General features: G+C 30.4%; 5 protein-coding genes across 7 annotated transcripts in view; 3 read left to right on the top strand and 2 right to left on the bottom strand.

Annotated features, from left to right (window-relative positions):
* On the top strand, positions 1-4,201 carry LOC112599693. Of its 3 annotated transcripts, none has more exons than XM_025346714.1 (4): positions 1-546; positions 847-999; positions 1,090-1,706; positions 1,826-4,201. In XM_025346714.1, the coding sequence occupies exons 3-4, from the start codon at positions 1,113-1,115 to the stop codon at positions 3,689-3,691; spliced, it is 2,460 nt and encodes an 819-aa protein (XP_025202499.1). In that variant the 5' UTR covers positions 1-546; positions 847-999; positions 1,090-1,112; the 3' UTR covers positions 3,692-4,201. The 3 variants fall into 3 exon arrangements, with proteins under 3 accessions (XP_025202499.1, XP_025202497.1, XP_025202498.1); XM_025346712.1 differs by having other exon boundaries at positions 1-701; XM_025346713.1 differs by lacking the exon at positions 847-999.
* Positions 4,202-6,607: 2,406 nt separating this feature from the next.
* On the top strand, positions 6,608-7,920 carry LOC112599754. The gene is made up of 5 exons (XM_025346813.1): positions 6,608-6,743; positions 6,809-7,047; positions 7,323-7,440; positions 7,507-7,632; positions 7,719-7,920. Exons 1-5 carry the CDS (start codon positions 6,741-6,743, stop codon positions 7,821-7,823), a joined length of 591 nt encoding a protein of 196 aa, XP_025202598.1. The 5' UTR covers positions 6,608-6,740; the 3' UTR covers positions 7,824-7,920.
* On the bottom strand, positions 7,866-10,031 carry LOC112599755 (lebercilin-like). Its single transcript, XM_025346814.1, has 7 exons — positions 9,879-10,031; positions 9,669-9,811; positions 9,454-9,605; positions 9,052-9,390; positions 8,765-8,982; positions 8,486-8,711; positions 7,866-8,174 (listed from the first exon to the last, which is right to left on the bottom strand). The coding sequence occupies exons 1-7, from the start codon at positions 9,932-9,934 to the stop codon at positions 7,890-7,892; spliced, it is 1,419 nt and encodes a 472-aa protein (XP_025202599.1). The 5' UTR covers positions 9,935-10,031; the 3' UTR covers positions 7,866-7,889.
* Positions 10,032-12,696: 2,665 nt separating this feature from the next.
* Positions 12,697-13,654, bottom strand: LOC112599730 (cytochrome b-c1 complex subunit 8). The gene is made up of 2 exons (XM_025346776.1): positions 13,442-13,654; positions 12,697-13,059 (listed from the first exon to the last, which is right to left on the bottom strand). The coding sequence occupies exon 2, from the start codon at positions 13,054-13,056 to the stop codon at positions 12,805-12,807; it is 252 nt and encodes an 83-aa protein (XP_025202561.1). The 5' UTR covers positions 13,057-13,059; positions 13,442-13,654; the 3' UTR covers positions 12,697-12,804.
* Positions 13,655-13,828: 174 nt separating this feature from the next.
* Positions 13,829-20,750, top strand: part of LOC112599658 (calcium uniporter protein, mitochondrial) — a 68,883-nt gene continuing 61,961 nt past the window's right edge. The window contains exon 1 of the mRNA XM_025346654.1: positions 13,829-13,984. Within this exon, the coding sequence (XP_025202439.1) occupies positions 13,871-13,984 (114 nt within the window). The 5' untranslated portion in view covers positions 13,829-13,870. The remainder of the gene's footprint in view (positions 13,985-20,750) is intronic.

Below are 20,750 nucleotides of genomic sequence, written 5' to 3'. Positions count from 1 at the left end.
AGAGGCCGGTGATGCTGCCGCCGCCACTATATTAATATTATCATCATCATAGCCATACATTGTGCATTTATGCGGTATAATCGTTAGTTTTACACGCGCGCCTTTAGCGTGCGTGTGCGTGTTACCATCGTCGCATTAATGTTAAAATTATTTTAATACTTGACGTTTTAAAAATGTATGAAACATCATAATCTCAAACGGAATCTCGCGATTACAATTTACGGCTGAACAAATAATAGTAATCTAGTCGATAATAATAGGTATCACGAGTATTATTACACGCTGCAGTGAACAACCATCGCACAATATCACACATTTTTTGTAATATTTTATTTTATTACTAATGAATTATTGACATTATGATTATAAAATCGTATTTTGTCGATTTCGTCGTAATCGCCGTCCGCCATATCGCCCGCATCGCATCTATCACCTAGACTCCGCCCGCGCAGAGCAAAGTTCTGCACGCGGATCGCACGTTTAGCAGCTTGTCGTTGTCATTTCATACTATGTGATCTGTGGTCGTCGTCGTGGTCTTCGCTATCGGTAATAATCTAAATACACATTTTAACTACCTATTTCTGTCGTCGACTACTGCCACTGCCACCACGCACAGCACACTACGAAAATAAACGCGTCCGCGAGTCGGCTGCTCCCGGGCACACGTCGGCTCACCGCCGTCGTAGGCACTAATAATAAACGTAGGTCGAACTCGAACGCGGACGGGCGCGTCTTTACTGTTTTATTACCACCGCTCCTGCTAATGATGTTATTACAAATTACATCATTAATTTAGTATTTTGTGCGTTGGTAGTACAACGTTGTAACGAGTGATTTTTGTTGTAGTTTCTTTTCCACTATCGCCTCCGTTTCCGCTCGACGCTATCCGTCGAACTATAATACGTGATTTTATTGTAAAACCACGTCGTACATTATACAACGTCAACTTGATATCGTTTAAATATATTTTATATATATAATATACCTATCTGTGTTTATGTAAGTTATATTTCCAATTCGAATTGTTTTGATGATTTGCATAAAAGTGTAATGTAATTTATTATAATCGTAATTATTATTAAATGTTAGCCGATAATAAACGTGGTCGTGAAATGGAATGCCGTCGGACTGTCATTACCAGCGGAGTGTTGCGATCGCCACCGTCCGCGTCAGCTGCGCCACTTTCGATGGCAACGAGTGCGGGCGCCATGCGGCACCGGGGCTTCCGGCACAGTCGGTCGTACGATTGCGGTGACGAAGTTGTCGACGAGTACAACAACAACAGCAACGTTATCGCAACCACGATAAACAACACGACGCAGCTCGTCGACGAATTGGAACAGCTGCGGACCGACAACTTTCAACTCCGGTTGCGCGTCTACAACGCCGAGCGACGGGTGGACAAGCTTTCAGCGGCCGCACTCGACCGGGACCGGGAGAAGCGCAGCAACAATACTGATAGTGATACCGATGACAGCAGCGACAGTAGCGGCCACAGCGACACTGACCGCAATAACGCGGCGTCGGCCAAGGCGACCGCTGAAGCGGCCGTGCGCACTATCCACGACTTGTTAACGGTCAACCGGAGATTGCTCGCACTACTTGCAGCCACGGTGTCAGCCAAAGCGGTGTCCGTGTCTGCCGATGACAAAAGACGGTGGCGGCGACTGCGAAAGCACATCGAGAAATACGCCGTAGAAGACCCGGTAAAAAATAAAAACATTATTCTACGATGTACCATATATATGATATATATATATATATATATATACTATATATTTTTATTTATCATGATTTTTGAAAATTTTTCTGTTCGTGTGTATAGAAAGAAGAAAAGACTGATGAACTCGACGACGATGACGATGAATTTCATGACGCGTCAACGACGGATTCCGAGACGTCGTGCAAAGCGCAGGTGGCAGTGTCTGCGGAGAGCTCGGCGACGAGACAGAACGTTCTGCGTTCGCCTTCACCTCTGCAGACACCGTCGTCATCCACACCGCTCAAGACCACGGTCGAGGACGACGAAAATGCCGGTTCCGAAGTGTCTCGTTTGCGAGGACGGTGCAGGCGGCTGGAGCGGTCACTACAACAGCTAGTCAACACGGAACTGTGGGCCCGGAATCGACAGATTGGCAAACTCGAACAACAAAGGTATGTGACCCAAGTGGCGAACGCTACCACGCAAAGTGACAGGAGACCGACTGAGGTGGTGGCAGCAAATGCAGCTCCGCTGCAACAACATTGTCTGCAGCAGTTCAGTTCGAAAACCGCGTCGGCTGCTCCGCTGCCGGTGACCAAAGGAATCCTAGTAAAACGGTTGTCCGCAGAAACACCCATTGGAACAACATCAACAGCCGACCCGGAAGCACAGAACCATCGGAAATCACCACCAACAGTAGTTACAATCACGACGCCGCCGCCAGTGTTGCCGGACTACTCGGAAGTGAACTTTTTCTTCAGCTGCGACGAAGAAGACGACGATGGAGACTCCGTAGAGATGAACACTTCGTCGTCGTCGAAAGAGGAGGCCGCGGATTCAAACGACTGCAGCGGCGACGAAGAGCCGGTACGGTTAGGTGCAATCGGCGCTCCGGTGTCATCGGCGAGCGCGCGGAAACGACACTGTCGACCACATCACCGACAACTGAAACAGCCAAACAAGAGCGTTGGCGAAACGATCGCAGTCTCCACGTCGACGTCCTCGTCATCAACCGAGTCTGCTGCCGAAGACGAAGCAAACGATTCAAACTGCAGCGATGGCGTTATTGCGACAACGACTGCCGCTACGTCACACACCACACAAAGTCGGACCGTAAGCGGCGGCGGTGGTTTGCATAGAAGGCGACGGTGCAGGCCACCACGCCGATGTTCGACTTGCGGTCGTTGTAGTGGAATCGTGGACGCGGAGTCGGCTGCAGCACATCACTTGAGGCCGCCGTCCGTGACGGACGCACAAGTCCAGTGCGGCGACGGAAACGTGCAGGCACTCGACCACGGCTGCAGCGACGGCGACAGCGGCGGTGGCGAACACCAGTTGCAACTGTTGCGTCGCGAACTGGACACTCGGCGGCGTGAAAACGGTCGACTATACGACATGCTACTGAAACTGCAACGCGGCACGCGGTCGGGCGATCGGGGAAAAGGCGACGGTGGCCCTAGAATTCCGTCGCCCGACTTCTCGGACTCTGACCTGCCGAGCGGTTCACCCGAACCGCACAGGCGGGCAGCCGGAACGGACCGCGGTCGCGTCGCCGACCTGTTGCCGCCGCTCCTGTGCATGCGGTCGATTTCGGACGACGACGACGGCGAAGGTCATCAGCAGCGAGATCAGCCGGACGGCGCGGAACAACAGCAACAGCAACAACTGATGCTGCTCACCCGTCTCCGAGAACGCATAGTGGCGTACGAACGGAGAGAACTCAACGGCGGCGACGATCGCGTCGCGGGAATGCAGGCGCGGCCGGACGACACGTCCAACGACGCCGTCCGCCGCATGGACCGCGCCGATCTGGTGAACGTGGCGCTTCCACGGGTCGTAGAACGGCTACGACAGGCGCTCGTGCCGCTGTTGCAACGTCGGTCAGAAAACGCTGCACCGGTCGGCGATGGATCGGCGGACGTCGGCGGTGGTGATGCATTCGTCGATGGCGCACGACCGTCGTCGCCGGCGAATGCAGAAGGACGTTGACAACGTTTTCGTGTGTAGTTACCAGTTACCGACCCTCAGCAAACTCTATCTGTGTATTATTATTATTATTATTATTATTATTATCATTATTGTTATTGTACCATCATTTAGACAAAATTATTACCGTATACCCTGCAGCGTGCAACAGTAATCGAATCTGGTAAATATACCTACGGATTCGGTTTCGGTTTTTGTTTCTTGATATATTGTATAATGTGTACGCATTTTATTATTTTTGTTGTTGACGTTTGTTTTTTTTATTTTATTACGAAATTTTTCAATTTTTATACGCCAAATAACTATATACAAAACTATATGGTCGCATAAACTATTACTTAATCTAGTTAATCTTACGATGTATATTGACTATGTTGCAATGTACAGGTGCAACCCTACCCATAATAATATATTAATTTGCCAAAAGACTTATATTCGTGTGCCAAAAAAAAATCAATATGCATTTTTATACTTACTAATATATAATTACTATTTGTTATTGTGAAGATTTAATGTGTTTATATATATATATATATATTAATAAGTAAATAAAAAAAAAAATATTGTAATGTTTTTTTATGTTTAATATATGAATAAAAGTATACTTTTATACTTGTTTACGTCATGTATTATTTATTATTAGGGCTAAAGATTTCATGCTCTATAAAAATTTTTAAATACGCATGCATTTATGTCCTTAAAAATTATAATACGTGTTCTAAAAATATGCAAAGGCGTTTTTAATTAAATTTTTTACAACGAAAAAACTGTACGTAGTCTAGAACAGCGGTTTTCAAACTGTGAGGCACAAGTATTTAACAGGGGAGCCGGGAGGTGCGATGTAAACATTGATATTGTACATATTCACTATAAGTATTAATACAATACTATATATTAACAACAATTTTTGTTTTATTCGTTCGAGGGAGGCGCGATAAATTTTTTTTATTTTTGGAGATGCATGAACCAAAAAAGTTTGGGATCCACTGGTCTAGGATATTATACTAACTTGATTAACGCTTGATGAAACACTTACGATTCTAACAGACGAATTGACATAACTGGCCGTATAGGTGTAACCGACTAACTGTTTAATAAGTTGTTATATATTAAATATTACATTATATATTTATAATGTATTTATTATTTATTATAACTATATATAAGTCAGTCGATATTGCACATTTTTCAGATAACTAATAAATCTCATTTAGCATTGTTTAAGATAAATTAATACATTTTCCGTCGTACCTACGCAACTTTATTGACTATAGTCGATACTCGCTAGTCGTTTAGAATAGAAAGACATTGATGTAAATTATTTATGTAGGTACCATATAAATCATCGCCTCATTCAGTTATACATAATACACACACACACACACAAACATATTTATGTATATCGTGTATATTATTTTTATATAAAGATCGAAATGAGTAAAGAAGTATCGTTTGATAAATAAATGGTCAATACCTAGCTCTCAGGAATAGAGTTCTATAATAGCTAGTATGTCATCACTCCATAGTCTATACGCCCACGAAAAATAATATCACTTTATTTTTTTATGCTTATAAGTTATAAGTATAGGGCTATGAATTCAATTCATTATAACACCATAAAATATGTAAAAAAAAAAAAATAAAAAAAAAATTACAAAAAAAAAAAATACAAAATATTTTGCATAAAATTATAAAAATGTAAAATTTTGTTTACAAATATCAAAAATGTAAGAACTTTATAATACTTTTTGAAAAAAATCACGCAAAATAAATATTTTTTATTACACGTAAAACTCTAAAATATACCACTTTATTTATAGGTAAATATTTTACATATATAAAACAGTTTAATTTATAGCCTAACTTATAATTAGTTTATTAATTTATTCATACAATCAATACTTAAGGTCTACAAATGACGTATGAGTAAGGACTATATCTAGTTATTTTATTTTTTTTTTTTTTTAAAGAATTTGATAAATGTATTTTTTTTTAATCGTTACATCATTAATTAAAAACAATTCAACATACTATTTAAGTAACAAGTATAGACTTCTATATTATTAGAAAAACGCATCAAATTAAATTATTTATTAGTTTATATGGTAATTATATTAAATTTAAGTTTATAAATAATTTATTACACTGTTTTTCTATTATTAATAACCTACCTTTAATACCCGTAGACCATTAATTTATTATAGGTCCTAAATATTGTATTCTTCTTAACTTGAACTACCCATTATGCCTATTGTTTATTATACTATAACATAATTTTAAACACTCTTGTAATGATTTTTTTTTGAATTTTCTTAACGCATCCGTCGATGAAATGTGAAATCGTGAGCACACTTCAAAGATATGTATAATAGTATTTTATACAAAATAAAAGTATATATAAATAATATAATATGATATAAGTAATATTAAAGAGTCTATCGCTGACTTCTATGTAAGCAGTAAGGGGCAAGGGCCATAATTATTAGGTTTATAGCCTATATAGTATATATTTCTTATTCATTCAAGGGCCTTAGGACTGTATTAAATATTCACTATTCACTATTTAATATCATACTTTATAGTTGACTCTATAAGTATTAAGTTGTGGTTATCAGCTGCTGTTCGAGTGAATTTCTTTTTAATTTTTATCACATTTGCCTTATCGCGCAACACCAGTTATTTTGTGATATTAATTATCAACAAAAATGTTACATAAATATTTTGAATAGGTAATTATTAATTCTCATATATATGTAATAAATACTAACTGGTAATAAAATAAAAAATAAAATTCAAAATGCTTAAAATATTATGCCATTTAAATTCGTAATGTGGCATTGTGATTTGTGATGCATTATAATTTGTATCAAGACACATTACATGTTAATACACAAATATATAAAATAATTTATTGTTTAAATATCTATGGTTAAGATATTAACCATAGATATTTTTTTATTTAGATTGTGTTAGTACATCTAATTAATTTTACCAGCATCACAGGACATTGACAAATCAATAGGTCTTGAATTTTTTTTATAGTCCATTTATAATGGTAATTTTTTTTATTTATTATATTATTATTATTTTTTGTTTTCAATAAATTAATTATTTGATTAGAATAAGTGTTCCAGATTACTTGGCTGGCGTCGTTTAGCTATAGGAGTAGCCTATTGTCAAACAAAAGCCTCTAACCCTGATAAAGTTGAACAACCAATTGTCATAGAATTAAATCAAATAGCTGAAGAACTGACCCACAAATATTTGTTACAACAAACATGTACTATATCAGTAAACAGTTCTTGTCAAATGATTACAATAGCACTAGTTGCACTCAATGAAGCATCACAAAAATATAAGTAGGTACCTCTTACTATGGTCTATAGTAATATAGCAGCGTTATACAACTTGTCTTAAACTTATCAAAGTGATAGTTTTTAAAATTTAGAAGTCCTATAGGTTGGAATGTTCTTGAATAAGTTTTTCTCACTTATAATTATTCTTATTTAATTCCAAAATTTTAAGACATAGTGCGGTCTAGATAGAAAGTTACTCGGACTATTAGGTCACCATCCTTGGATTATAGAATTATTAATATTATAATATCACTATTTAATTTTTTTTTTCTCAAAAGAAATGAACTAATTAAAAGTATGGACTTAATGGAACACAATGATTTGTTCGATGATAAATCAGAAGATGATTTTATGGAGTCTCGATATGATATTACAAATGCAAAATCGTTTTATTTGGTTAGTATACTTGTAATTTTCATATACTTTTATCATTTAATACAAATCATTTATCATAATTTAAAGGATTCTGTTAGTGCTATGGACTGTGCGTTACAGTTAGGAAGGTCAAATACGCTTATGTCTTATACTGTAGAAGCAAATACTGTATTAAATAGTATGTCTGAAAAACTTTACTCCGCTGAAAGAGAGGTACCTATAATAACTATTTTATAATTTTTCATCACAAAGGTATGAAATATATTATTATATATTTACATGAATACTTGAACTTTCAGTTTCAGTCTTGTATTGAAGAGATAAGAAAATTAGAAGAAAAATTCACAAAATTATTGGCAGACTATGTAAAAACATCTAAAAACGAAGAAAGTTTAGTAAAATAGTATGAAACATAAAATAGTTTATTTATTATTAACAATTCAAGTGTAAAACATTTAGTCAATTCTCCATTATTCCTGCAAACTATTACTGTTGGAAGATTCATCACTCACATTGTCAGAATCAGAATCATACGATGAGTATTTCTTATTGATTGGCTGTTGTAGTAGTTTAGATTTATAATAGTTTTCATAGTTGTCTTCATCCTCACTGACTTGATTTAATTTTGCTAAGAGCATATCTTTTTGTGATCTAGACATAGAGGTTGTTCTTGGTATTTGATTTATTGAAGCTGTATTTTTAGTTTTATTTTCGATATCATTTTTTACAGTTTTTAATAGTTTTGATTGATTTTCCTAAAATTCAATCAATATTAAATTTATTTACTGTACTTTGCTTTAACACTGTATGAGAGATAACTTATAAATTACAAAGAACTATTTCAAATTTGATCAAATGTATATTTTTATTATTATTATAAGTCCCTTATTCTTCCCCTTCCCCATAATACAAATGTTTGAAAGCTAATTTTGAGTTCATTTAAATTTATGGTTTTTGAGTGGTTTCACTCATAATATGTAAATTGTTTATTATGATTTTTTTTTTTTTATAAGTTACCTTCTTTTGATACCATGATTGTTAAACTAAGTATCTCTTAAGTATTTACTTTTGTCGAATTGGTCTGATCATTGTCCATCCAAGACATACTATTTGGTGTTGATGATATGAATGATTCTTTATTGTTTTTCATTGAAAATGAAAATCTACTATTCTCTTCCTGATCTTCATGAAGTTTTTCTGATTTGAGGGATATCGACCCATTAGTTTCGTAAAAAGATTCATTTATTATATCACCTTGTCCATCATGTATTGTTGGTATAGGCTTCAATACACTATTTAATTTGTAAATGTATTAAGGTTTGCAAAAAATATTAGATTTACTTACCGAGATGTTATGCTTATTGAATCTTCAGTTATGCCTTTTGTAAAACTTTGTCTCGAACTATAACTTTTATTTTTAAGTTTATCTAAACATGATTTTAGATTTTTGTTTTCATCTTCCAAACGCTTAACTTCATGTTGTAATTCTTTGATTTTATTATTTTCTACATTTATATGATATCTATGAGATTTATTCTGAAGTTCTAATTTTTTTATAATATTCTAAAATATAAATTAAAAAAAAAAATATTTTAAACTATTTATTAATTATTGGACAAAATAAAGATTTACCAAAATTTTTTCATCTTGTTTTTTTATTGTACTCTGTGCTTTTTCTAATTTATCTGATAGATTTTCTTTTTTACTGAGCTCTTTATTTTGAGATAAACCTAAAAGGTGTTTGTACTGTTTTTGTAAAGTTATTAATTCAATATTCTGTGACTTGTATCTATTTTCCATTTCTTTAAATGAAATTTTAATATGACGTATTTGGCTTTTTAATGTGCGTATTTCCTCTTCATATGATTTAATTGTCTGTGGAAGCTTGGCTTGTTTACCTTCATACATAGATAATGCATTTTCGTGTCGTTTTCCCAATGTTTTCAATAAACGGTTTTCTACAATTAATTCCTAAATTATTTACATAAATATTAATTATTGATTTAACTGTGGTTATATTTCAAATTAACTCACACGTGTTTTCATGTGTGCTTCAATCAATTCATTCTCTAATTTTTTGATCCGTAATATATGGTCGTTAATAAGTAAATTATTGACATTTGATGAATTTGATCTGACTCCAGTATTGCTAGTATAAGTAGTTAGATATGGTGAATTTGATACACCTATTAAAATATTACTGAATAATTTTTACAAATATTACAACTAAAGTTAAATAATTAACTTACATTGTCTTCTTCTGGTGGCCGACAATGTATGCATACGTATTGGTTTTAAAACTTTTTTCTTTTTACGTTGTTGGTTCTGAGTACTGGTTATTTTTTTATTACTAAATACAGGTAATTCCATAGTGTACTGCCCAATAATTTCTCTAAGCAGAGAATAAATAATAACAATTTACATATCAGTTATACTTGCATGTGATAATTTACACATACTCGGAATATGGACCATCATTAGAACGTAAAACTGACTCACTCTGATCTTTATTCATTGGATATGATTACAAAATGTCCAACTACAGTTATATTACAGTTATGCAATAAACATAAGATTTAATAATATAATAAAATATTAATAGTTATGTATAGTTTACAGTTATATATAAATATTACTTTTGAAAAACAAAATTCTTATATGTTGTCTATTATTATTGATTTTTTTCACCCATAGCAACAGAAATAATTATAGCATATAGTGTACTAGGCCAATATAGTTTATATTATTTTAGTATACAAACAAATACAATTATCTTGATATCATAATTATGTATGTGTTAAGCTTAATATATTATAATTTATAACAAATACACATCTACCTCTTTCCTAATCTATAGAATAGAAATTTTTTTACTTACTATTTTTTCTCTGTTGAAGTTCTTGTAGTAAAATATTTATTGATATGATAATAATATACAAGTAGATACTGATTGCTAACTTTTAAAATGTAAGAAATCAATAATTTACCTGTATTATATTGTACAGTTAACAGGTAAATGTTTAAGAATATAAAAAAATAAAATGAGATATGAGCTTATAGCATATTACATTTGGAACATAAACCAAAAACTCAATCAAGCTTTCATAAAAAACTTACAGAGTTTAATAAAAAATATATATACAATCTATACCTTTAACGTAAAGTAATTTGTGTAGGTACTCGTACATGCTCATACCTACATAATATGCAGAATATTTATCAATCAACTTATGTATAAAATAATGTATTGCCTAGACAAATTATTCAAACTTAGAATTACCTATTTTAGTATTTATTTATTTATATTTTCACTTTTTAAGATTTGTGTACAGTTATAGGTTTTGTATTAGTATCTAGATACCTACTTAGATAATTGGTAATGTTTTAATAGTTAATTATTAAAAATGTAGGAATGTAAATAAATTTGAAATATGAGTTATGAAATGTAGGTAATGGAAGTTTTTTAAATATAAAATGTTTAGATATACTATTTAAATTTTAAGAAAATTAAAATTTTATGAATGAGAGCAAGAAACCTTAATAGTTTGGAATAAAGGATCTATACAATGAGATTACATTTTTTTTAAAGATGTGTATCACAGTAATGTTCCATACATAAGGATAGCATTATTTTATTTTTTAATAACTTAAGATAGTTTAAATTATTTTTTTAATTAAAAATTATTGAGTATTGATATAAAAAAATAAAAATGGTACAACATAATTTTCCTGTTGAGTTCTGTATAGTTAGTGTAAACAATTGGTAAATTTTATATAAATAATGTACTTGTACATTTGTATTGCGCAAAATTATTTTTTAATATAATCTCATTATTATACAATAACCATTGCTAGTACTAACATGAAACTACTTTCAAAATACTTCAAAATAGTATTTAAATAATGTATTTATTTTGAGATTAAACATTTTAATTCTTTCCGAAATTTCATTAAAATTGCCTAGCTTAATATTTTAAAATATTTATATTTTTTTAGTATATACTATAAATCTGATTCATAAATAAATGTCCAATTGTATTTAAAAATGTTAAAATTATAATTATATGATAGATACAACTAGATTATAACTTATGAAAGGAGAGCTAAATTCTACTAAATATGTTTATAGCTTCACCCAAGTATTCATTGAATAAAATAATTAATAATACTATATGAGAATAATCCACAAAAAATGGTTTCCTAATTTTTCTGATGAGGCAAAAATTGAATTATATAATTTAAAATACAGAATGTTTGTATAACAATAAATTTTACTATGCTGTTTAATTTTATATACGTATAATGTAAATATACTGTGTAGGTAGTATATACTATAGGTATAAGGACATAGGATGTATCACAATGATCTGACACCTTTAAATTTAATTTTAATTTAAAACTGCTATATTTGCATTGGTAAGTACATATAACTAATTTTTAACTTTTTACTGATTCAGTTATTTTTTTTTTTTATTTGACTTATAATAATAATTTTTCCAAATCAAAAAGAAAGAACAATAACTTTTGAATTTAAACTCGTATTATATTTTTCTACATTAGCTTTACTTACGAGTTGAACAAATTAGAAAAAATGTTAGCTTTGAATTATTAATATAGTGTATAACTGTAGAGTATATTTTTATCAACTTTTATTTATCAAAAATATTCCATAGCATCTGAAAGATCTCAATTTAAACTTCAAAATATATTTATAAATACAATATTAAAACATAAAAATTCTGCAATGCAGGACTTTTCAAAATGTATCATTCAATACTTTGTACCTGACTTGGATCACCTGATCTTACGCCATTTGACTACGTATTATAGGAATATGTTAAAGATACTTTAGGTACATTTATCATTATTATAATCAACCTAAAAGAGTTATAAATTAGAGCAGTAATTTATAACAGATAAGTACGGAGTGAATTAGAGTTCTAACTAGTTATTTGTGTGATTAAAGGAAGCCAAAGAGAACATTTATTTATTGGTACCATTACATGAATTAAAATATTATTTTTTTATTTAATGTATCATATATTATATTAAACCTGAACACTAAAAATATTTAATCATTTGAAATGAGATGAATTGTTTTGAATAACCCAGTATTTATGCTGAGTATTTACTATACATATAATTATTGTTTGTAGATTTAACAATAATTATAATTTTAACTTCTAAGTATAATATAAATAAATAAAAATTATGTGCTTTTTCATTCATTTAATGATTTAGTTTATATTAGCTATATAACAAATAAAAACATTTAAATTACATTTTTACTGTTGCTTTATAAATAATCACGATTGACAAATAAATTTTTTTCTATACCTAACAATTTAAGATGATTAACTTTTACAATAGAATTTAAAAAAAAAGTTATTTATCGTTGGCAAAGTCAGCAGGATTCTTCCTCAAACTTTCATGATGTGCATGAACAGCCCAATCGTAGACGAGATAACCAACAATCATTGGTGGAACTATGTATGGCAAATTAGAGGCTACCCTTTTAATGGAATTGGGAACTCCGTGAGAAATAATTCCTTTGAATGCTTTTTGCTCAAATGGAGACAATTTGGTAGTAATTACTCCACGGATGTCACTTTTAAGATTTCCTAAATCTCCACCCATATTCTGGAATTAACAAATATGAATTAATATACATTATTGTTGTTAAAAAAAAAAATAAAAATATTTATGATATTAGCCAAATATCATAACTTATAAATAGTATACTGTTTACTGGATGATAGAAATATCAACTTAATAAGGTTAATAATATGAAGATCGCATTCTGTACAATTATGGATTTCAATAAAAAGAAAAATAATTTTTAATATAAAAATTGGAGAAGACATTCGACGACCGAGACCTTCTGACGAGATTGTCTAGGTCGTCAAGACTCATCACCCGTTTTCGTAGATCTCGTAGTACACACAACGAAGCGTAATAGAGCAAAAATATAAGTACGCTGTATGGTTTATTACGGTACTTAATATAAATTTATTGTACTTACGATTTATTCGTACGGATTGGGAACGTGTGAAAAACAGTGACAAAACACGAACGAAAATATATCAAAACTCAAAATTAAGTCAAGACGACGTATGTCGTACGGCTAGCTGCTATCAATATCATTGATCATAATATCGCGAAAAAGTCGAACGTCGAATCAGCTGTTTGTTGAAACAGTGCATGTACAATTGACCGCGCGATGTCCTGGGTCACGGCTGCACTGACGATTATGGTTTTATCACGACAACCACGACAACGGTCGACAAACTCGCAACGGCAACTGACCATACTATCACGCGCACGCGGACCGTTCATGGCGGTGATGTTTACACAGGGGGAGGGGGCGGGACCAACTATGCGTCTCGCACAGGCGGCGGGAAGACGCAGTTCGTAATTTCGCTTTAGTTGGGCTGTACGACTCGCGGTCGCTATGGCTGCTAACGCGGCATATAATGTCGTCCGCGCTCGCATAATTTTCGGACTCGCACACCATCGTCGGGACGTCACCGCTGGCGGGATCACGAGAATATGCCAGACATTTGACGTAAGTGTCCATGAAATTTAGTAAGGAGGGAAACGAAGGAAAATTGTATTGACAATCGTAGTCTGTAGGTACAAGTCACACGTATATACTTGTACTTATAATTTAAAGCCTCTCTGCTGTTAGTAGATACCTAATTTTCGATAGTGTAGTGTATTCGGAAAAATATTAACAGACGGACGCACATCAGCTGTCCATAACACCACACGCAACTGTTGAACGCGTATCGTCGGTGATACGATATATACTTATGACGGCGATTTGTTTACGATTTTAGATATAATATTTATATGATATGAGTGGCTTGTAATCCGTTGTATTTGTCAACTAACGCCTCCCACTTTTACGAATAACTAATAAGTCAAATTAACGAAGCAGAGGGATTTACAGTAAAGCTAAGGGGACAGCCCTAGAATTTATCCATACTTAATTATAATTTATACATAGGTACGTGTGTACTATGTCATAGGTGTTTAAGTGTTTAAAACACTTTATTTTATAAGAATATATATACCTGTTATAATATTAATATTATTTCAAATTACTATTTATTATGATAGTTAAATAAAAATAGTTTTATACTCTTGTACTTATTAGAAAAAAAGGATTTTTTTTTATAAAATATTAGATATTTTAGTTTTGTAAAATCTTACTATTGATTAATAATTATATTTATAGATTGTTATGATAACTTTAAATGTAGGTATCATTTCATTAATTATGTTATTGCCAAGCCTTATTTTTATGTGTATTACGACACACAATGTGCACCATGAATGTACGAGTGTGCACTACAGTCTATAAAACAAAAATTAAATAAATGCCAACTACTAGAAAACATAAGTATTTCCTAAATTTTTTAAATTTAAATTATACTAAATTTAAATTTTCAAACATTGTTATCAGTCAAAAGTATTTTGTTGTTGTATTAAATTATTATTATATATACATGTAATACATTTCTTTTTCCAAGACAGTAACGAGAATCAAATTTCCGTTTAAAGCAGTAAAATTAAGTGTGCAGTCTGAAATTTTACAAATAATAGGGCCTGATTATTGCCAGAGGTATACTTGGGGGTGTCCGGTTCAATGGAAAACAGAGTTAATCGACCCTACTAGAAGTAGACTAGAGAGGGCTAAGCTCTCCTGAAATAATTAACACCCCCTACCGGCCCTACCAAAAAATAAAAATTATGGATGTAAACATTTTCTTTTTGAAAATCTTAAATTAATTTATCTATATTGTAAATTATTATAATACAATTAGCCAATATAGGTATTAATTAGCATATCGCACATGTAAAATTAAAATTAATTAGGTTGTTTGATAGATCTAATTTATTCATTAATTAGCTTATTTATTGTTTTAATTACAAGATATTTGTGAGTTTTTAAATTTCTACTATTTGCAGAAAGTCTTTCATGCACAAATAAGTAATTGAGACTAACATTTGAGTAATTTCTTTCTAAAGGCTAAAAAGCTAGATCTTAAAAAAGAACTTCTGTGTATTGTAATAAAATGTATTTTTAATATCATATATATTAGGGGGAAAATCTCCATGTGCCACTTTTCAGATAAAAGTTTAGCCAAAACCTCTTAAGATTTCGGGTCTATAGTTGTCCTATTGCGTAATATGTTAATTAAAAATTACTATATATATATTTTATAACACCACGCGGTTCATGCGTTGGTGACATCGCATTAAATGCAATTATAATCCTTATTATCTTGTATAATATTAAAAGTTATAAACATCAGTGCCGGACTAAATTAAATTTAAAATTTTCATTATTGTTTATTAGTCACAACCCAAATCTACAATAATTTTATAAGTTTATTATAATATGCCAAAATAATAGATTTATTTTAATGGTAATTTTTATAATACCATCTCAATAAAAAGCTTATAAATGTACATGGTTCGGTCAGCCATCCTTAGAAAGCCTGCGACCTTAACTGATCTTGATACGGTATAAATTATAAGCATTTGGTTACCTATTTTTAGGTACTTAAACTCTATATCCACCTGGTTATCTATCGAAAGATTTATTATTTAAACTATCATTGTATCTGACGAGTTAGAAAGGAATATATACCTAATTTATTGTATACCTTTCCGTATTATGTATGCTTAAGACGATCGCTGAAATTAAAAATAAACAAATTATTTCCATCCTCCGTTCAAAGACAAGTCATGAGACATTAATGCGCTGCGATACATAATTAAAAGTCCGCTGGCCGCCGGGGAAAACCGTTGTTAGAAGACATCGTCGCAAAGTTTAGTTCTGATTAACTTAGGGATTTGGTGTAGGTACAAAATAATATATTATCGCCGTGTAGTTAAATGATGACGAGTTGTACTTTCTTTACTCATTGCATACTGGGTAAATTATATTATGCATCATAATTTTATACTCGTTACGAGGACTGCTACAGCTGAAGAGTGAAACAATTACGTCAATTATTCGCACAAGTTCCGTTTACACCTATTATTTTATTTTAATTAATATACTCATATATTTTGAAACGAATAAATTTAATTGGATTTCAATGAATATATTTTGTTATATTATTGTTATCTATTTACAACTAAAATTCAAATTTCAGAAGTGCTAAAATTGTAAACGTATAGATCACAGATTCTATATGCTCACTACCACATAACTATTACTTTGTAATTCATATTAAATATTTATTTTTTATTTTTTTAAGCTTACAGCCTGGTTACCTTTATTCATATGGAAATAAATATGTAATTTATATTGGTATCAAAACATTAACTAATTAATACTTATTTCATATATAATAACTACTTTAACAACGTATTTTTGTAAACTATATTTACTCTTTTACATTTTTTTCTGTACTTAACATAATTTGTATTTTGTGACATATTCGTTCTAGTAGTTAGGTACCCAAGTCTCTTAAGTGATGATTTAAGGTTATGAACATTTAACTGTCACGTTCATCAATTTTTGAAATCTTTATACATATTATTCAGATTTAAATAGTTGTCATTGAGACAATCTAATATATAATAATATACAAAAAATAAATAGTTTTCTGTACTTATAAAGGCTTATTAAAGTAATAAAATAAATAAAATGAAATTTTTTATAAAAAATAACACAACGTTTTAGTTATTTTATTCTAATCAAAAATGACTTGAATATTTTACATAGAAATTGTAAAATTATAATAATTCACTTATAAATATATCCATTAGCCAATGTTCACCTTCACACAATTTGAACGTTTTATTAATTCTATAAAAATATGTTATCTGTAAAAATTTCAAAGTGGTACGTAGTTTCATGTAAAAAAGTCTGTTAACATTTTGATTGCAGATATTTCAATGTGTCACCACTGCAACCAATTTGTACTTGTATTATAATTGAAAATCATAGTATATGAAACATACATTGAAGTGTTAAGTTATGATTAATGTTATAACTATGAAACATTTATGTTGATTGGTACAGCACTTGGTAATTGTGCACCTAAACAAGTGAAGGAATTGGGTGGATTTTTTTTTAATGGTGATGTTTTTATATTTAACTTATTATGCATGGACGTATTGATAATTTATTGATATTTGGCTGAAATATTATTGGTGTTTCCAAAAAGGTTTTAAGTTCAAGCTTAGGGTATTTTAAAACTCAAAATGTATACAGTTTTCTTTCAAAAGTTGTCTTTTGAAACTTTGGATTACATTTTCACAATAATTATGTTAATTTGATGTTTGATGGATTAAATTTCCGTTTGATACAATACTAAAGTAGCGTAATTTTTGTATTACATAACCATTTTTTAAAACCATCTTTTCGTGTTCTTACAAGCCGATATATATGTAAATTAAGTAATTTAAGTGATTTTCGTTTTTCTGAAATAATAAACTTCACTTGGTTTTTCATATTAATTATTTAAAAATTTGAATTCTATAACACATAGCACTTTACACAAAATGACGTGGATTATAGACTGGCGAATAGGTTAAATGTATAACGTACAACGGGGATAATAAAAATAAGATATAGCTGTTGTACGTTAGATATGTAAATGTTCCAATAATAGTTACGTACAAAAAATGTACTTATAACTAAGTTAAATACATTTGTAACCTTTTAAAATCTGGCAACATTACACTAAAGTCTTGGGTACAAAACGTACGGAATCGTGTTTTACTTAATTTTATTACTTGAAATTTAAGAATTTCTAAATAATAAATACAGTCAGAGAAATTATTTTTTAACTAATAACATGCGAGTAAAAAGTAAATTCACTTTATATGCAATACATACCTACAGATAAAAATTGGAAAAAATTCCAATATATTTATTTAATTAAATCATGAAAATATTTACTAGTAGGTATAAGATATAAATATATAGTACCTATAGGTATAGTTTATGATTTTATTATTTTAAGTTTTAACTTTATTATACGTAAAGGTTATAAGTAAAGAGTGGATTTTTAGGTTCTTAAAAACTTAAAATATGATGCTAATATGTTCTAAAAAAATCCTAAAATATTCTCTAAATATTCCTTAAACTTGTAAATATGCAGATAATATGATTTGTTTTTTTTTCCAAAATAATTCAATAAAAACAATAAATAACTTATGTACCATTCCTTTTTGGTTACATTATTTAATTATAAAAAATACAAAACAATTATAGGTATATGAATATTTTAAACTTTTGTTAATTTTCGGCATTTTAAAAAATAAAAATGAATATTAAAAATTTAACTAGATCGTCAGACATTAAAGTTAAAATAATAAACAATATAAAAGTAAAAATAAAATAGAATTATTATTAGAAATCATTCTTATCACGTTATTATAAGACCGTAAGTACAATCATGGATTAAGAGTAACAGAATGACCAATATTACTAATTTGATTACAAACAAGTAGATAATTGAATGATTTTTAATTTTTATCATTCTTATATAAAATATATTTTTTTTTTAAATTGTTGCTGGAAAATATCACAAATCGATAAATTAATTTATGATTTTTTATGAACAATAATAGAATATATTCTAAAATATGAAAAATAGGCTAAATATTCTCTTAAGTCCAAAATATGCTTTAATATGCTAAATAAATTTTTTCTCCTACAAACTTTGTGATAGATAAATCGTCCTCATTTTTCACTCTCATAAAGCTGCATAAAACCAATAAAAATATGTAAAAACCTAAAAATCCGCTCTTTAGTTATAACTATAAGTTATAAGTATATTTATATATTTTTGATTAGTATACGAAATTATATTTTTTTCATAGTGTACATTCATTAAAGAATATTATACAAACATTTTGATCTAAAAAGTTAGTATTCAAATTTTCGCTACTTAAATGGTGATATTTCCATTAGGTATATCTTATATTTAGCAAGATATGAATCTATTGCACCTACTTCAAATAATATTGAATGTGTAAATAATATTTTTAGAATTACTAGCTATCTATATGTAAACTTTAAAAAAATATATTTTCTAAAAATATTTCTTCTCATAAATTTTAACTGAGAAGACGTAGCAGTGTTGGAGACTTGAATGGATGTGTAGATTGAATAATGTTTTAAAATATACACCTAAGCATCAAATTGAAGAACTTATATCTAACTTTACAAGGTTTGTTATAAAAACAAAAAAATGTGTATTTATACTTTCTTTAAGTGTATTATTTTATACATTTTGTGTGTGTGTGTGTGTGTACGTTTTATAAGTGTATATACATATAGGTAAAATGTATCATTATTTTGAGGTAACGTAAATAATATTATGCAAAATAAAAATATATTACATTTAAATTATAAATATCAATTACTTGTTTTGTTATTAGAATGAAAAATAGAATTAATAAAAATGTTGTGAAAGTAAAAAAAAATATATATCGAAGTGAAACTTTGGAAATATTAATTTTAAGACGTGAACTGAATATAAATAGAATAAAAAAATTGATTCAACGTATTACAATAAATTTAGCAAATATCAAATCACACTAGTGATACATTAGTGATTATGATATTTTTTTCATGTAGGTAGGTATTTTGTTCTATATGGTTGTTCTATTATACAATAAACAAAAGAATACTTGCATTTTTGTTGTTATATATTAACACTCTTTGACCGTGCACTTACCTACATTTTCTTCAGTTCTTCCTATTGTCATTGTATAAATTTTCTGAATTTTTCACCTCACATCCAACCCTGACAATTCCTATGACCGGTATGTGAAACACGCAACGCGATCGCACCGTACAACGTATATCGTACGACGCACTGACTCGTGATTGGGAGAGGTGCAGGGGGTCGCGCTAGCGCGCTATCGGATCAATGTTAAGACTCATGTTTGGGCGTTGGTTTTATTCCTTTATATTGTATCTACATACACGCAACATCTGACCCTTCATCGACTTATTGTATCACTTAATATAAAAGAAAAAAAACTCCCAATTAAATCAAAGTCGGTGTGAATAATGCAATTAATTGGACTTATATAATATACTAATATTATACTATAGACAGTATAGACTCACAATTCACTCATTTTCATATCTAGTTAGCAATAACATTTATAAATAACCATAGATATATAGTACGATATGAGATCATTAAAGTTTTTTTTGTTTTATGCTCTTGAAAGATCTCTATAACTTCCAAAGGTCTTAAATATAGGTAAGAAATTAGGTTTTGTTTTAACTTCTTTTATAAATAACTATAAATAAAATAATTTTTGTTGATTTCACAATGTCTAGT

Source organism: Melanaphis sacchari, unplaced genomic scaffold (genome assembly GCF_002803265.2).
Source record: "Melanaphis sacchari strain LSU unplaced genomic scaffold, SCAv2.0 Contig54_pilon_pilon, whole genome shotgun sequence".
NCBI lineage: Eukaryota > Metazoa > Arthropoda > Insecta > Hemiptera > Aphididae > Melanaphis > Melanaphis sacchari.
Note: the sequence above shows the minus strand (reverse complement) of the source record. Positions and strands in the feature narration are given on the sequence as shown.

Coding starts and splice junctions, on each gene's coding strand:
- LOC112599755 (XM_025346814.1), bottom strand. CDS start 9,934: ATGAATAAAGATCAGAGTGAGTCAGTTTTACGTTCTAATGATGGTCCA. Junction 9,606..9,668: donor GGCCACCAGAAGAAGACAAT/GTAAGTTAATTA, acceptor ATATTTTAATAG/GTGTATCAAATTCACCATAT. Junction 8,712..8,764: donor TCAATAAGCATAACATCTCG/GTAAGTAAATCT, acceptor CAAATTAAATAG/TGTATTGAAGCCTATACCAA.
- LOC112599754 (XM_025346813.1), top strand. Junction 7,048..7,322: donor GAAGCATCACAAAAATATAA/GTAGGTACCTCT, acceptor TTTTCTCAAAAG/AAATGAACTAATTAAAAGTA. Junction 7,441..7,506: donor ATGCAAAATCGTTTTATTTG/GTTAGTATACTT, acceptor CATAATTTAAAG/GATTCTGTTAGTGCTATGGA.
- LOC112599730 (XM_025346776.1), bottom strand. CDS start 13,056: ATGGGTGGAGATTTAGGAAATCTTAAAAGTGACATCCGTGGAGTAATT.
- LOC112599693 (XM_025346713.1), top strand. CDS start 1,113: ATGGAATGCCGTCGGACTGTCATTACCAGCGGAGTGTTGCGATCGCCA. Junction 1,707..1,825: donor AATACGCCGTAGAAGACCCG/GTAAAAAATAAA, acceptor TCGTGTGTATAG/AAAGAAGAAAAGACTGATGA.